A 17,013-nucleotide genomic window follows, 5' to 3' on the forward strand; every position below is an offset into this window, starting at 1 on the left:
AAAAATCTTTTTAAAAAATATATAGGAGGTTGGACCAAGAGCAACAGTAATGGAGGTTCCATTCATCCAGCATCCACACCAATGGTCCCCAGGGTGAGATGATCTCATTCCCCTTAATACCATCAGCCCCATTTCTGAGCTTACCTGTTGCTCAAGGGTTCAACAAAAATCACTCTGGAAAGCAGGAGTGATCATTCCCATTTGGGGGGAATAGCTGGGGGAAATTTAACTCTGGAAGACTTGAAAATCCCACAATTGACTCAGTCAGATTTGGACACTGTTTTAAACACCTCTAGAATTTCAAGGCAGGAAACAGGCTGGGGGGTGTGGGAAGTCATTAAGTCACAGCACTGGCTCACGAAGGATGGGAACCAAGGCAAGCCCATGCCTTTTGTTCCAAAAGGTCTCAAACGGGTAGCCCACACATGAGTTCCATCTTGGTTGGCATTGAAACAAAACTGGTTTAATTCATTGCAAACATTTTTTAAATTGGGACATTTTATCCCCCTTCCCAAAAAACTCTGGTGCCTTGGCCTGGCCCTCCTGTGTCCACAGCTGGGTGTAACAGTCCCTTTACCCAGGGCCTGCACTCCCCCAAGCCACAGTGCCATGCGTTTGATACCTTGAGCAAAGGCCACGGGACAGAGGCTACCCCTTGAGGGCCCTCACAGTTGGAAGTTCTTCCGAGATAAGGACTTGTCTCCCCACCACTCCACCCCCAGAGACAAGGGCCTAGGAGGCAGAATGCCCATCCGGCTTTATTGGAGGAAACCCTGCACTACAACTGCTTTCAATAATGCAAACCCTGTCCCACCCCAGTGCCTGCTGGGCTCAGACGATCATCTCCAGCTGCCGGGCATACTCGATGACCTGTTTGGCCAGCTCTGTAGAGGGGATGGTAGTATCTTCTGGCTTCTGCTGCTGGCTGGCAAAGCTGTAGTAGTTGTTGAGGCCCAGGACCCACCCTCGCTGCAGAAAGGGAGGGATGAGAGATGGGTGGGGTGATCACACAGGCTCCTTCACCACCCCACAGAGCCAGCACTTACCCATGTAGGCCCTGGCTTGCTTTCCTCGCCAGCCCTCATCTACCTGCACAACTTTAGGCAAGTAACTTCACCTCTCTGCACCTCAGTTTCTCCATCTTTGAGACCAGGCCTAGTCACACGCCTCTCCAGGTCTGCTATGAGAATTTAATCAACACTTGTAAAGTGCTGAGAACAATGTTTGGTTCAGAGTAAACAATCACTAAATACCAGCTGTCACCACCATTCAAGTTCAATTTCACCTCTTCCAGCCTGATCTTGACCCTCCTCAGTTCACTAGGGTCACTGCACCCCATTTACAGGCATGTCTAGGGGCACTGCTCCTGCACAAATACCCCTGACCAAATGAAGCAAAGTCATGTGGGGAAAAAGCTGCAACCTCCAAGGAATTCTGATAAGGTCAACAACCAACAGATGCCAGTTATCCACCTCCACCTTGCTCCCAGCGTTGTGCTAAGCTCATCCCACACATTAAATTCGAGCCCCACTCTACACATAGGGAAACTGAAGCTCAGAGAAGTTCTGTGGCTTGCCTGAGGTCACATAGCTGGATTTTTAACCTGGGCAGTCTTGCTCCAGTGTCCCTCTAGGCTACCCTCAATACTATCAGTGAGTGCACCCATTGGCCCCATAACCCCTTGCACCCTAGCCACCTTCTTGGCGTAGTCTGTCATCTTTTTGGGTGTGTTGAAGAAGAGGATCCGGGTGGCCTCAGTGAAGAGGATTTTCTCATAGGCCTTCTCGATGCATCCAGCAATCTCATCTCTGGGGAAAGAATGAGGTTCTCGCTATTGAGTACATACAGCAAGCACTCCGGGCCTTGTTCCCACTGGTCTGACATGCATGAACTCTGACCATTCAGTTCAGTACTGACTACTGAAGTATGTTTGTTACCTGTCCTGTTTAACCAATGGGAGAGAGGGGCTTGACCAGAGTTGCAAGCCAGGGCCACGCCCAGGTCTCTCTGGCTTCCTGGCCCAAACTCAGAATGCCACTCCCAGCCACAAGGACTTCAGGCTATCTGAAAGCCAGCTGGGTGGGATTCCTGTGAAGGGAATTACGTAACCCCACCCCACACAAGGGTGCTGTATTCCATTTCTAGACCCAATCCCAAGGGGGTTCTTTGCACCCCTGCCAGGAAGCATCGTGATCAACACTGCGTAGAAAAACAGCAAGGCGTGGAGTCACTGAAATGGAAAAGAGGGGTGGCTCTGGGGAGAAAATGACAGGGAAAATGCATCTGTTTCTGAACTATTTTGTCTCTTCAGCCAAAGAATAAATATGAGGGCATTAATTTTTTACTCCCTGTCGGGTTAATTTTTTAACCCAAACCTGCAAAACTATCCTCCTCACTCCCACCATCTCTCTGGGCTTGGCTTTGCCACTCAAAGAATAAAAATCCATCTCAGTTTGGCTTCTGTCACCACCTGGACACCCTTTAACTCCTCACAGGACTTTTAAATGTCATGCCCACTTGTCTGTGTGATCTCACTTCTGCCGAAAGCAACCCGAAGGGCTAGGGGGACTTGAGGGTGCCTATGCAAAGGAAGGGAAACTAAGTAAGGACTCTACAGTTTAGGTGATCTGAGGTGGGGTCACACAACTTGTGGAACACTTCTAAGAAAGGCAGCACGGTCCTGTTTGCTGAGCACTGTCTGGGTGCTGAATCCATGCTCCGTGTCTGACACGTATGGGTACACTCGTAAATAGCCCAGAGCGAGATGATGGCTATTTTCCACAATCTCGTAAGTGGTTCCAGTTCATAGAAAAGAAAACCTGATATGCCCAGCCTCCACAGATCACAACTGGCCAGAATGGGATTCAACTAAGGGCTGCCTGACTACAGATTCTGAGCTTTCCGAACCCCCGAGGGCTCTGGGCCCCCACGTACCTGATAGTGTCAAGCAAGATGTCAATGAAGAAGGTATAACTCTCAGCAGGGATGTTGCCTTTGGCCAGGAACACTTTGTTGTAGCTGCCTTCCATTAGGTACTGCAGAGACCGGGGTAGGGAAGAGGAGAGGATGAGGGAGAGGCAGCCCACCCACTGAGGCTTTACCATACTCCCAGTGCCTCCGTAAGTCCCACTCTGCTAGAACACCCATTCCCTGTGCAGAACGCACACCTGCTCTACCAGGAAGCCCTCCCTGATTTACTTATACACACAAACACTCCCAGCCTGCCCAGGGCTGGTATGTAATCATCTCACCTACACTCTCAATCACAGGAGGGAGATAGAGCTGGATGCATTGCAAATCCATTCCTCCTCTGCCCAAGCTGTGCTGCCTGCCTTCACCGCATTCTTAAGTCAAAATTCTTCCAAGAGACCTCAGCTTTAGGAACTACTTCCTAACCTTGGGTACTAAGGCTTTCTCTGACTCTGCTTTTCTTGTTCTAGACACACGGTCCTCTTTGCTACTCCTCAGCCACATGTTTTTGCCTTGGGGCTTTGGTCTGGCTGCTCTTCTACCTGGACCACTGTTCCCATAGATGTCCACGTAGTTGGGTTCTTCACCCCACAAGTCTTTCTCAAATTTCACATCTTTGGCAAGGCCTTCCATTATTAAAAATCCACCCCTGCTCCTGACTCTCCATCCTCCTTCCTGCTTTATTTTCCTCCATATCACTTAACATCTGAAAGACCATATAGATTACTTAATCCTTTTGTTTTTTTTGTCTACTTCTTCACCTAGATGTCATGCTCTCAAGATTTCATCTGTTTTGTTCACTGTATAGTCTGAAAACCAACCACAGTGCCTGGCACATGGCTGGGGCTCATTACTTGTTGGAAAAATAAGCAAATGAATCCACAGGCTAATGGATGGGTGAACCCTACCCACTTCTCCAGGAAACCCTCCCCAGTGGCTATCACTGCACCACCCCCTTTAGCCAAGCCCTCCCCTTCCCGTTCTCCAGACTCACTTGCTCAAGGGACACAGGATGCTTGATGTATACATTGGTCTGGATGTCCTTGGCAGGCAGCCGCTCCAACTCGGTGTGGAACTCAGCCACCCGGTTCTGAGACAGCAGGAAGAGGAGGTTAAGGCCCAAGAGCTGGTGCATGTATGCTGACTCAGGGAGCTGCTCCCTGTGAACCAGGGAGAGGGAACCAAGGTAAGAAGGACTTAGGTACCTACTGAACCCCTCATTCCAGGTTCCAGGGACCCTGATGACTATCCCATGCTGTCTCCTTGGAGAGGTAGAGTCTTGGGTTTTCAGATGAAACTCATGTCCAGAGAGGCACGAAGAAGTCACAAGTCATATGGGCCCAAGTGAGTGACTTCACTTCAGTAAAGTAACTCAGCCTCGGTTTCCCCAACTGTAAAAATGGGTATCTCCACAGTATTCATGAGATGAGTTAAATAAATAAGGGTTAAATTAATAGGTTAAATTAAATGATTTAACCTAGATAAAGTGATTGGAATAGAGCTGGTCCAAATAAATACTATGTATGTGTTAGCTATGATTATGCTATTAGTCATCACCCTTATTTTAAGGGAGAAAATAAGGCCCAGGGAGGTAAGGTCATTTGTCCAAGACCACATAACAGGGAATTGGCAAAATCAGTTTCAAACTCAGGTTTGTCTGACTTCTATGTCAAATTCTTAATCATTAATCCATGCTGGCACCACTGAATTATAAAACCATTCAGTTTTATATTAAATACATATCTATTGAGTTCATGCTTGGGCCCGGCCCCATTCTAGCAAAAGTGAGACACAGCAGTGACCAAGACCTCTCTGCCTTTAGGAGGCTCACAGTCCAGCCAAAGAGACAGGCCTGGGATAGTGGAGGCAGAGAGATTGGGAATGGGATGGGGAGCTAGGAAGGGGTCTGATACCACAGGAAAGAGCTTGGCCTGGAATCTGAGGCCTATGGAGAGCCATGACAGGTTCCTAGCAGGGGATCAACATGGTCAAATTTTAGTATCACAAAGATTCTACTGACTGCCATGCTGGGGGGCAGGGGGGATGATCCAAGGCCTCAAGGCTGGGGCCAGGGCGGATGAAACATGATGGTGGCTACCACTGGGGAGTGGAAAAGTAGTGTGGGAATGTGGAAGGGAAGACGGATAGGTGGCCAACAGAGACTCAGGGCCTCCAGGCCAACCCGCAACCCCTCTGGGGATGGAGCTAGGGAAAAGGAAGTTCCCAGGCTAGAGCACCTGGAATCAAAGACCTGCCATGTAAACTGCAAACACCCACCCCCCCATCCCTCATCAGGGGCAGAGTCCATCCTCACTTGTAATCGAAGTAGTAGCATTTGAGCTGGGCCATGTAGCGTTCGAAGGAGGGGATGTCCTTGCGTAGGATACTCCACTGGGCCCCAATCTCCAGTATGTCACCTGTGGGTGATAGGGCAGGTTCTCAGGAAGTGACTGAGTCCCTCTCCTGACCACCATTGCTGCCGTTTCTGCCATGATCCCCTAATGCCTCACCCTCCACCAACTCCAGTAACACTCACGGGCCAGAATGAGCTGTTGTTTGGTCAGTTTGGTCCCTGTGGTTGGTAGGAAGTTGAGCTCCAGCAGAACCAGCTGACAAGAAGGGATGGAAAAGAAAGAAAGAAAAAAGGAAACAGGATGGGACTTCAAGTAATAATTACTTACTTTTCCTAGGGCTTGGTTTTCCAGCCTAGAAAATATAGCTCATCATCCCTTACTCATAAGGTTCTTATGACCATTAAAGGAGTCAACCCTCATAAAGCACTGTGAGTGCTCATTTGGGATGACCTCACATCCTGCCTGATCCAGTGGAATCAAGGAGATGAGGGGACAACAGCACCTTCAGTTCTTGGCAGACTTTACTCACATTCTACTGGCTTGGGCCCAGCTTACTCCCCCAACCCAAATCCACCCCAGGGAGGGAGGGAGGGACGCTGACTTCCCCATATTGTCCAGTCCACACCTCAGTTCTTATCTGACACCCTACTTAGCTACTTGGTCCAGCCCACAGTATTTGTATTTCCCCAAACACTTGGTCTGAAGCACCCAGAACCCTAGTATAAGATTTTTTTTTGGTAGGTTTAGTTCAGCCTTCTCAACTTGGTTGATTTCCCACGCCCCACAGTTGCATCCCTAAACCTCCAATCTCTCAGACCCCCAACTTCGTCTGGTCTAGACCATACACTCCATTACCGCAGCCTTCGTTCAGCAGCCTACGCGGCCCTCTTTCCCCACTTAGTCTTGTCCAGAACCCGCCACCAGGAAAACTCGAACGCCCCATCTTGCCATTCCAGCCAGTCAGGCCTCCAAGCATCGAAATTTTGACCTCTCACTCGTTTGTGCTAAAACCACTCTTTTAACCGCCCCCGCCCCCCCCGCCAACCTTGGGGCCGCATTTGATCGGTTCCAGGCCCCTCTCACTTCTTCAACCCCTCGATGTTCCCACTTTGGCTGTTCCGAATCCTTCACCCTAGTATATCTCCATCTTAGTCTGGTCCGCACCGCGGTCTCTCCCGCTGCCCAGACCACGGCTCGGTCCAGAACCCTCGCAGCGCCCTGGGCCACCCGTACCTTGAGACGGCCCAGCTCTTCACCGCACTTGCTAAGGTTGGGGCTTTTACGGTTCCATTCGCCCTTCAGCTGCTCGTACATGCCGGCCGCAGCCTGTAGGACCGCGCCCGAGGCTGCCGCAGGCCCGGAGTTCGAGGAGCCCACAGCCCCGTTTAACGCTGCAGCCGCCATCTTCCGTGATGCGGCAAACCGACACCGGATTTACGACAGCGACAGCGAGGCCTACAGACCGTCTTCCGGAAGAGGTGGGGCCCAGGGCTGGAGCCCAAACCTGGGGCGAGGCTACGACTGCTTGTCTCCGCCCACCGCACTTAGCGCTCAGTAGGTCTTGGGGAGGTGCCCTCGGAGCTCAGCCCTTAATAGGCCTGTCAGTCAGCGCTTCGGGGGCAGTCTCCCAAGATGGTGGCTGAAGTCGCCTCCTTCCCTGAGTGGAAATGGCTGCGGTCGCCACGCTTCCTCACGTTCGGTAGTCAGTATATCTGTCTTGGCTTCAGCCTGGACTTTCGAGTCGCTACGTTCCTATCTTGGAGGTTCCAACTTCAACGCGGCAGCTTTTCAAAGCTGAAAGGTGACAGTGGTGGAGCCATTTGGAAAGCTGTGTTATTCTTTCCATTTTATAAACAGGCTTTCACACTTGGGTAATTGTAACGGGGTGCAGCCAGGGCCCCCACAAGTGAAGGATTTGAAATGGGGTTCAGAACTTGGGGTGTCCAGGAAATATAAAAATTTAGGATGTCCTCACCCCCACAAACCTGGACTGGGGAAGGGACATATGGAACAGAACCATTGAGAGAGATTTTGCAGGCCAGCTTGATATTTGATATGCAAAAACGGTTATTTTTGTACATTAATAACAGCAGACTAGTCTTACAGCCAGAATGGAGCTAGAAGGTATGCAAAACTTTGACCCATAATGTAGCTGAGAGGCAGCTCCCCCTGGTTGCAGCTCCTTGTGAGAGTTTGGAGATGGTTGGCTCCATACCACCAGCCCACACCTGCTGGGCTTACTATGGCAGCCCAGGAAGACTGAAAACTGTGGGAGTACTTGGCAGGTGTAGCCAGTTGTGGGAGAAATTGGAAATGGGGTTGCAAAGGAGGTCCCAGGCTGGGATTTAAACTAAAGGGGAGAGAGACAATGTAGGACTAGAGACAGGACAATGCGAGACCTTGCAGGGAAGGAAAGGGGTGAAAGGACTCTTGCTGGTGGGCTATGAGAAGGTGCCATGTGGTTTTGGATTAAGAACTGGAGATCTCGGCAATGCAGCTGATGGTGCTGGGGACTGCAGAGAAACCTGTCCAGCTGAGCACGGATGACAGAGGAACCCAGAAAAGTGAGCTTCGGACTTCTGTTCTTTTTCTTCTGGAGGATGTCCTTCTGATTGGCATGTTCTGAGACTGGCCTGCCAGGGCAAAGGAGGGGAGGAAGGACTGTGTGCGTTTGTGGGTGTTTTAAGGGACTTTGGGATTTTAATGGTGAAATTCTGTCATTACCCTAAACCTGTGTAACTTTTGAATAAATAGTTCCTTTGCTTTTTATCAAACTCTGGCATCGAGAGCCACAATTCCTAGGAGTGGTGGGCAAAGAACCATAGCATAGAGAGACCCCATATCTGCCCCTCGCCCCATGGGTCCATTCTGTAACATAACCTTCCAAGAGACTAACAGCTGAAACTTAAAGCTAGGTCTTTCTCTCTAGTCTCAGATCATCCTTCCACATTTTCTCAAAGTTTATGCACTTATGCACAAATTTTACAGAAATTATCCAGTCTTATGACTTTAAATGCCTCATATATGTAGATTCTCAATTTTTTTTCCTGTTCCTGATTCCTTCATACATGAGGTCTGTCCAGAAGGTATCCAGCCATGTAAGATGAAAAATATAGACATTTATTAAAGAAGATACCAGACACAAGAACCATGTACATAGGACAGTGACTTCTCATTCTCCTTTCAAACAAGCACCTTGGGCCTTGGGGCCTGGTGTAGCTCAGTGAATTGAGCAGGTTGTGAACCAAAGGGTCACTGGTTCGATTCCCAGTGAGGGCACATGCCTGGGTTGCAGGCCAGGTCCCCAGTGGGGGCCACATGACAGGCAACCACACACTGATGTTTCTCTCCCTCTCTTTCTCCCTCCCTCTCTTTCTAAAAGTAAATAAAATCTTAAAACAAAAACAAAATAGGCACCTTGGGACCACATACAGTTCTCCTGATGGCCACAAGCCTTCCTGTCATATTTTCCTGAATCTCATCAATGGTCTGGAATCTCTCCACTTTGTATAGTGATTTTAGTTTTGGGAAAAGCCAGAAGTTGCAGGGTGCCAAATCTGAACCACAGGGGAACTGAGTCCCTTGGGTGATCTGATGTTTTGCCAAAACTCTGCAGGAGACGTGATGCATGAGTGGGCACATTGTCATGATGAAGCAGCCAATCACCAGTTGCCCATAGCTGTGGCCTTCTGAATTATCCAACTAGTTTCTGCAGACTAATGTTCAAGCTTAATGCAAATTTGGTGCAGAATCATTGCTCTACTTGTTCAGTCATTTTGAATGCAATGGCCACACAGTACACATGCTCACTCAATGGTGTTGACCACCCCCACTGACTAGTACAGTGGAGTTGTCATTGTTCATACATGCGCATTCCAATCCACTTTCCTTGGCTGCCAGGTTACATCAATGTCACACAAAATGTTCTCTTATATTAACAATGGTTGGACTTTTTCTGTACACACCTTGTATATCACACCTGCATATTCAACATCTACACTTTTTTTTTCAAACACAACTCTCTTGTTTTCATCATTTACAGTGTCAACTCCATGAAAGAAGGGCTATTAATTTTCAATATTGCTGTATTCCCAGCATGTAGTAAACAGTCAATAAATATTTGTTAAAGGAGTGAATGAATGGATATGTAAAATAAGTGGTGTCTTTTAAAAAAGGTTTTAAATAAAAACTACATCTTATGATACATATGTTCTAAAAGAAACATGCTTTTTAGCAATATAATTAAAGCCATCTTTGGAGATCAATGGACACATATCTGACCATTTAAAAAAGGGCTGCAACTTACAGTCAAGATGGGGGCAGAGGTAAACACAGCTCACCTCTTCACACCTCATCAAAATTACAACTAAAATATAGAACAATCATCATTCAGAACCATCAGAAATCAAATTGAATGGAAGTCTGACAACTACGGAATTAAAGAAACCACATCCATCCATAGAGATAAAGAATGGGCTGGTCCCACATCCACATGTGTTGGATAAAAATTAGGACAACTGTAATAACATAATAAAATCTAATTAAAAAAAAGGGATATCTAAGGAATGAGGTGTTCCAGCCCCAAACCAGGCACCAGTGCCAGGAAGATAACACCCCATAATTTGTAGCTGCAAAACCAACAGGGATTGAGTCAGTGAAAGAAACTTCTGGAGTCCCAAGCAGTTACTCTTAAAGAACCCACACAGGAACTTACTCAGACTCACTCCCTCTGAGCTCCAACAGCAGGGCAGCAGCTTGAAAGACACCAGGGGTGTACAGGGAGGAACTGAAGTACCTGGCATCAAGGCAGAAGCTGGGGGACAGCTTTCTCCCAGAAAGGTGGGCAGAGACCATTGTCCATTTTCTGACCCCTCCCCACACAGAGCCACAGGGCCAGCAGGTGTGTGCCACATCTGAGACTCCATTAACCTAACACAGTTTGCCCTGGAGATCTCCTGAGGCTGTGTCCCACCCAACTTATGGATCCACCCAAACTGTTAATAGAGACTTTTTTTTGTATGAATGGCTGGTCTTGGCTCATGTTTCACAACTTCTTTTTTTTTTTTTAAGGTTTTATTTATTGGCACTTCCGGCAAGATGGAGGAATAGGTGGATGCACCGTACCTCCTCGCACAACCAAGATTAGAACAACAATAACTTACAGATAGAATAACACTCAGAACTGATAGAGGATTTATCTGAATGGAAGTCGGACAGCCAAGAAGTTGAAGTACACCCATATATCCAGACTGGTAGGAGAAGACGAGCCGGGCGGGCGGGCATGGGGCTGGTGCGGGTCGGTGGCGCGGAAGTCGGGGAAAATTTGGCACGAAATTGGCGCAACAGCCATCCGGGGCGCAAGAACGCAGCGGTGATCCCTGAGTACGCAAGCTGCGGCTGGCGGACCCAGTGAGGCAGCGATTGTGGACCAGGGCAGAGCTCGCAGCCCAGGATCCCAGAGAAGGGTCTGAGCCCAGGAGACCGGAACTACCGCCATTGTTCCCACCCGCCTCTGCCCCCACATATAATGTCACAATCTAGCAACTGGGGTGCCCAGCCCCGGTGAACACCTAAGGCTCCGTCCCCCACCGTAACAAGAGCGACCAGACCGGAAAAAAAAAAGGGGAGACAGGAAAGGATATGTTTCCAACAAAACAGATCAGTCCCCCAGGACTCATCCTTTTGAGCAACCAAGAAATAGCCAATCTATCAGATGCGCAGTTCAAAACACTGGTGATCAGAAAGCTCACAGAATTGGTTGATTTTGGGCACAATTTAGATGAAAGGATAAAAGTTACCATAAAAGAGATGCAGGAAGATATACGGAGGAGAGCCAATAGTGAAAAGAAGGAATCTGAGTCTCAAAATAATACAGTGGACCAGAAGGAAGATAGAATCAACCAAGCAGGAAAGCATGATGAAATAAGAATTCAAAAAATCGAGGAAAAGCTTAAGAGCATCCAGGACACCTTTAAATGTTACAACATCCAAATTATAGGGGTACCAGAATGGGAAGAGGAAAAGCAACAGCTTGAACACGTATCTGAACAAATAATAAAGGAGAACTTCCCCAATCTGGCAAAGGGAACAGTCTTCCAAGAAATCCAAGAAGCTCAGAGAGCCCCAAAGAAGTTGGACCCAAGAAGAAACACGCCAAGGCACATCATAATTACATTAGCCAAGGTAAAAACAAAGGAGAGAATCCTAGAAGCAGCAAGAGATAAGGGGACAGTAACCTACAAAGGAGTTCCCATCAGACTGTCAGCTGATTTCTCCAAAGAGACCTTACAGGCAAGAAGGGGCTGGAAAGAAATATTCCAAGTCATGAAAGACAAGGACCTACATCTCAGATTGCTCTATCCAGCAAAGCTCTCATTTAGAATGGAAGGGCAGATAAAGTGCTTTTCAGCTAAGGTCAAGTTAAAGGAGTTCATCATCACCAAGCCCTTATTTTATGAAATGCTAAAGGGACTTATCTAAGAAAAGAAGATAAAGAAAAGACATGTATAGTAAAAGGACAGCAAACTCACAATTATTAACAACCACAACTAAAGCAAAACCAAAAGAAACTAAGTAAACAACTAGAACAGGAACAGAACCACAGAAATGGAGGGCACATGGAGGGTTAGCAGCAGGGGGGTGGGAGGAGGAGAGAGGGGGTAAAGGTATAGAGAATAAGTAGCATAGAACGTAGGTTGAAAATAGATAGGGGGAGGGCAAGAATAGTATGGGAAATGTAGAAGCTAAAGAACTCATAAGTATGACACATGGACATGAACTAAAGGGGGGGAAACGTGGGTGGGAGAGGGGGTACAGGGTGGAGGGGAGAGAAGGGGGAAATGGGACAACTGTAATAGCATAATCAATAAAATATATTTAAAAAAAAGATTTTATTTATTTATTTTTAGAGAGGGAATGGAGGGAGAAAGAGAGAGAGAGAGAGAAACATCAATGTGTGGTTGCTGGGGGTCATGGCCTGCAACCCAGGCATGTACCCTGACTGGGAATCGAACCTGTGACACTTTGGTTCGCAGCTCATGCTCAATCCACTGAGCTATGCCAGCCAGGGCTGCTTCGCAACTTCTTAATCCCATCAAACAAGCCAGAGTTGGCCTCAGTGAGCCCCCACCACCCATATCACTTGCTAGAAGGCCCCAGGCTCCACACTAGCAACAGCCAGCCTAGATTCACTGCTTGGCTTTGCCTGTGAATCTCCAAGCCTAGCACAAATAGCAGCCATCTCAGATTGCTTTATAGCTCAGGCAAGGAGGCCCTGGGCAGAACACAGGTTGGGTCAGACTTTGGCCTGCACCACCCAGGAAACCCCAGTGTCAGCACACCCAGTGGACAGCTACAAACCAAGTCAGAGGACCACCACCCTGCTCCTGCACTGCTGATCCTCTGAGGAGGGTGGAGGTTGGTGGTCAGTGGTAAGAACCAGTCCTTGCAGCTGACTAGACTGGGAAAATTCCTCCCATTGACCGACTAACAGCAATCAAATTTCAACTACAAGAGGAAGGTGTACTCAGCCCATACAAAGGGTGCTCTTCAAGTACTGAGCTTGGGTGATAGGGGAGGCTGTGCCACTCAACCCTACATAATACCTACTATGTTAAGCCAGGCTACCAAGACAGGGAGTCAGGGCAGCCTTACCTAATACATACAAACAAATGCAGAGAGGCTGTCAAAATGAGAAGACAAAGAAACATGGCCCAAATGAAAGGACAGAAAAAATTTGAAAAAAAAAAACCGGAACAAAATAGAGATATGCAATCTATCAGATGCAGGGGTCAAAACACTAGTTATAAGAAAGCTCAAGGAACTTAGGACCTTGACAGCATATAATCAGAAATCATAGTCAGAAATGAAGGATACACTAATTGAAATTAAGGACAATTTAGAGGGAAACAACAGTAGAGTGGATGAAGCTGAGAATCAAATCAATGATTTGGACATAAGGAAGCAAAAACAACAACAACCCAACAACAATCAGAAGAACAAGAAGGAAAAAAAGAAGAGTACCCCCACAAAATGAGGATAATGTAAGCAGCCTCTTGGATGACTTAAAGTGTTCCAACTTTCGAATCATAAGGATGACAGAAGGAGAAGAGTAAGAGCAAGAAATTGGAAATCTATTGAAGAAAATAGTGAAAGAAAACTTCCCTAATTTGGTGAAGGGAACAGACATGCAAGTCCAGGAAGCTCAGAAAGTTCCAAACAAGGTGGATGCAATGAGGCCCACTCTAAGACACATCATAATTAAAATGCCAAGGATTAAAGATAAAGAGAGATCTTAAGAGTAGCTGTTTATCTACAGGGGAGTTCCCGTAAGACTGTCAGTTAATTTCTCAAAAGAAACTTTGCAGGCTAGAAGGGATTGGCAAGAAATATTCAAAGTCATGAAAAGCAGGGACCTACAGCCAATATTGATCTACCCAGCAAAGATATCATGTATCATAGGACAGATAAAGAGCTTCCTAGACAAGAAAAAACTAAAGGAGTTCATCATCACCAAACCATTATTATACGAAACGTTAAAGAGATTTATTTAAGAAAAAGAACAAAACTATGAGAAATAAAATAGCAATGAATATATATCTATCGACAATTGAATCTAAAAAACAAACTAAGCAAACAAGAAGAACAAAAAGAAAATCATAGATATGAAGAGCATTTTGATGGTTGTCAGATGGGGGGGATGGGGGGAAGAGGTGAAGAGGTGAGAGGATTAAGAAGTACAAATAGGTAGTTACAGAATAGCCATGGGGATGTAAAGTACAGTATAGGAAATGGAATAGCTAAAGGACTTATACACTTGAGCCATGGACATGAATGATGGTGGGGGGATTGCCTGAGGGAGTGGGAGGTGCTGGGTAGAAGGGAGCAAAGTGTAAAAAGCTGGAACAACTGTAATAGCATAATCAATAAAATATATAAAAATAAATCAAATAAAAATTAAAAAGTGGCTGCATATTATTTCACAGTATGAATGTACCAAATGCATGTAATGTTTCCATGTTTATAATTTGGGTTATTTTTGTTTATCTGTTTGCTACCACTAACAATGCTACAGTAAAGGTCCTTAAAGTCATTTTCTTGAATACAGTTTTATTTCTTAGGGACAGGTCCTAGGATGTAAGATTTCTGAGTCAAGATATGTATATTTTCCATTTTAGTAGGTATCATGAGATTGCCTTCCAAAGCTGCAGGAGTTCACAGTTCTACCAGCAATGAAAGAGTCCTGACAGCATCACCATTCCTGGACTCTACAGTTTCTTCATTCTTTGCCAGTCTCATGAGTGACAGGCACTAAGTTTTCTGTTTTGTTTTGTGTAAGTTTGCATTTGCATACTAATGAGGTTGAGTATCCTTTCCTGTGTTTATGGAAAATTTGGATTTCCTCCTCTCTGAAATTTTCTGAGTGTTTGTTGCATTTTCCTATAAATTTTTAGACACATGCATATTAGGAATAAAAATTTTTGTTATATTTGTTGCAACAGTTTTCTTTGATCTAATGTTTATTTTCCAAATATATATAAGCTATTTTTTTTGCAACACAAAATTTTAATTTTTATATAGTCAAATTTTAACTTTCCCTAAGTGGCTTCTGTGTTATCTATCTTGTTTAGGAAGTCCTCCCTGTGCCAAACTAAAATATTCTAATTTTTTTGCTAAAATATTTGTGTTTCTCCACATGTACTTATTTTTATATTAAATTAACTTTTGCATATAGTGTGAAATAGGGCCTAAATTTGATTTCATCCTTGTAAGTCAGTTTTTCCAGAACCATTTGTTAAACAAACCATCATTTTTCCCATCAAAATGAATGATATTTTTATCTAATATTAAATCTCTTCCCCTTGCCTGGTGTGGCTCAGTGGATTGAGCATTGGCCTGTGAACCAAAAGGTCTCCGATATCCAGTCAGGGCACATGCCTGGCTTGTGGGCCAGATCCCCAGTTGGGGGCACGCAAGAGGCAACCATATATTGATGTTTCTCTCCCTCTCTTTCTCCTTCCTTTCCCCTTTCTATAAAAATAAGTAGATAAAATATTTTAAAATAATATTAAATCTCTTCAATAATCAGACATTTTAAGCCATCTATTATATTCTACTGGTCTTCCACTGAGCCACACCAGTCAAGGCTCTATTCAACTAGTCTACATTTATTCTTAGTAAATACCATACCAGATATTTTGTTGTTGAGGTAAGATTCAAATAACATAAAATTGACTATTTTAGAGTGAACAATTCAGTGACATTCAGTACATTCACAGTGTTGTGTAAATACCACCTCTCTACCTCCAAAGCATTTTTTGTCACTACAAAAGGAAATCCCACACCCCTTAAGCAGTTACTTCACATTCCCTTCTTTTTCCTTGCCTCTCTTAACCACCAATTTGCATTCTGTGTCTATGTACAATATTCTCTCTTTATCCTCAATTTTTCTTTCATAGTGTCCCCCCAAAATGTATATGTTGAAGCCCTAACTCATAGTACCTCAGTATGTGATTGTATTTGGAGATAGAGCCTTTAGAGTGATTAAGTTAAAATGGGCCCTATTAGAGTGGGCCCTAATTCAATCTGATAACCAGTCTTTATAAGAAGAGGAAATTTGGACACATAAAAGACACCAGTGGTGGGACCACACAGAATATACACAATATGAGCACAAGGTGAGAGGGCAGCTATCAGTAAGCTAAGGAGAGAGGTCTTAGAAACGAAACTTGTCAATACCTTAGTCTTGAGCTTCTAGCCTCCAAAATTGTGAGAAAATAAATTTCTGTTGTTTAAGCTATTCAATCTTTGGTGTTTTGTTATGGCAGCTCCAGCAAACTAATGTAGACAGTATTGTTATCTTAACAATATTAATGCTTCCAATGCATGAATATGGACTATCTTTCCATTTATTTAAGTCTTCTTTAATTTCTTTCAGCAATGTTTTTTAGATTTCAGTACATAAGTCTTTCACCTTTTTGTATCCATTTATTCTTTTTTTAAAAAGATTTTATTTATTTTTAGAGCAAGGGGAGGGAGGGAGAAATAGAGGGGGAGAAACATCAATGTGTGGTTGACTCTTGCGCACCCCCTACTGGGGACCTGGCCTGCGACCCAGGCATGTGTCCTGACTGGGAATTGACCCAGTGACCTTTTGGTTCAAAGGCTGGCACCCAACCCACTGAGCCACAGCAACCAGGGCTATTTCCCTATTCTTAATCTCCTTTTTATTGTGCATGCGTTAGGAGTTATATAATTTTTCTGCTATGGCACATGCAATTACCCATAGTTCTCCCTGCTTGCCCACTCATGGGGTGGAAACCACAATGCTAATTCATTACAACTAGATTATAATGATATTAAGGTGAACTATAGGTTGCTTAGGATCAAAGTGTGCAAGCCCGGCTGTGGTTTTAAGTATTACAATGCTACTACAAAACTATTTTCAATATTCAGGATGTAGGTTAGTGTCAATGTCAGCTACTTACTTTGATGTCAGTATGCCAGGACTTCCTCATTTTTATTTTATCTGCTGCCTCAAAGTTTCCTGCCTCAAGTCCAGCTATTTGTGAAGAGTGAAGTAACACTTTCAGGAACTCAGGATGTCAGGCTTAGCCTTTTTTTTTTTTAGCATATTTTGTGTTTGCTGCAGATGCCTTCAGAACTTCTTTATTTTTAACTGTCTGTCTGC

At 45.3% G+C, this 17,013-nt stretch overlaps 1 protein-coding gene across 1 annotated transcript; it reads right to left on the minus strand.

Moving 5' to 3' along the window:
• Positions 1 to 733: 733 nt before the first annotated feature.
• On the minus strand, positions 734 to 6,771 carry PSMD8 (proteasome 26S subunit, non-ATPase 8). The gene is made up of 7 exons (XM_045846980.1): positions 6,558 to 6,771; positions 5,507 to 5,579; positions 5,285 to 5,387; positions 3,965 to 4,130; positions 2,935 to 3,035; positions 1,697 to 1,808; positions 734 to 969 (listed from the first exon to the last, which is right to left on the minus strand). Exons 1-7 carry the CDS (start codon positions 6,726 to 6,728, stop codon positions 832 to 834), a joined length of 864 nt encoding a protein of 287 aa, XP_045702936.1. The 5' UTR covers positions 6,729 to 6,771; the 3' UTR covers positions 734 to 831.
• Positions 6,772 to 17,013: the final 10,242 nt, after the last annotated feature.

Source organism: Phyllostomus hastatus, unplaced genomic scaffold (assembly GCF_019186645.2).
Source record: "Phyllostomus hastatus isolate PE091 unplaced genomic scaffold, TTU_PhHast_1.1 phas_contig_5, whole genome shotgun sequence".
Lineage (NCBI taxonomy): Eukaryota > Metazoa > Chordata > Mammalia > Chiroptera > Phyllostomidae > Phyllostomus > Phyllostomus hastatus.